Source organism: Rissa tridactyla, chromosome 27, assembly GCF_028500815.1.
Source record: "Rissa tridactyla isolate bRisTri1 chromosome 27, bRisTri1.patW.cur.20221130, whole genome shotgun sequence".
Lineage (NCBI taxonomy): Eukaryota > Metazoa > Chordata > Aves > Charadriiformes > Laridae > Rissa > Rissa tridactyla.
Window position 1 is genome coordinate 659,269 of NC_071492.1, and position 849 is coordinate 660,117.

Consider the following 849-nt stretch of genomic DNA (forward strand, 5'->3'; position numbering starts at 1 on the left):
TCTTGCTCAAGGCTTGAGGAGCTTCAAGATTTATTGGTGGCCGTGGACAGGGCAAGGGTGAGGTCAGGGGGAGGGTGAAGGACCCCCATCAATGGGGTGGACTTGAGTTTTTGGTGTGATGGAGAGAAGGTTGGCTTGAACCTCACTTTGTGGTGGAGACGCGGGGCTGGGAGGCAGCTTTTATGGGGCTGAGAGAGGAGAGGAGCTGGGCAAAGGGTCCATGCTTGGGGCTGGAGAAGCAGAAGAACGTGGCAAAGTCCTCTCCCTGGTGACAGGCCACCGAGGAAGCCAGGAGGTCCCCAGGCTTAGGTGGGCACACAACTTCCCCAGCCTGCCACCACTGGGGCGATGGAGGCACCTTCTCTCTCTATGGGGCCTAATGGGAGCCCCAGGGGACAAGGAGAAGGTGGTGGCCCAGCGGGAGGCCCAGGAGAAGGTGGTGGCCCTGAGACAAAACAAGCAACGTTCCAGCCCCGGAGCCACCTTGCTCTGGGTCACACGGTGGTGCTGACGCTTTGGTCGTCCACAGTAGACTTGGTCTTCATCCTGCTGTCCCCCATGGTGCTGGTGGGGTCATCACTCAGCACGCCCCGCAGCACGGCCCGCCAGGACCGCTGGAACTTGTCCTTGAAGTCCTGGCCCATGACAACGTAGATGATGGGGTTGATGCAGCTGTTGATGTAGGCGATGCCGGCCACGATGGGGTCAGCTTCCAGGGCGCCCTTGAACAAGGTGCTGTGAGGATGGGTGGAGGCCATGATCAAGCCCACGATGTGGTAGGGCAACCAGCAGACAAAGAAGCTGATGATGACCACCAAGACAAGCTTGATGGCCTTCTGGGAGCGGGCA

At 59.8% G+C, this 849-nt stretch overlaps 1 protein-coding gene across 1 annotated transcript; it reads right to left on the bottom strand.

Annotated features, from left to right (window-relative positions):
• LOC128901730 (C5a anaphylatoxin chemotactic receptor 1-like) lies at positions 1-843 on the bottom strand. The gene has a single exon (XM_054183884.1). It carries the CDS (start codon positions 756-758, stop codon positions 495-497), a length of 264 nt encoding a protein of 87 aa, XP_054039859.1. The 5' UTR covers positions 759-843; the 3' UTR covers positions 1-494.
• Between the last annotated feature and the right edge of the window lie 6 nt (positions 844-849).

What these genes read in the sequence shown, in the direction of transcription:
- LOC128901730 (XM_054183884.1), bottom strand. Translation starts at nt 758, where the DNA reads ATGGCCTCCACCCATCCTCACAGCACCTTGTTCAAGGGCGCCCTGGAA.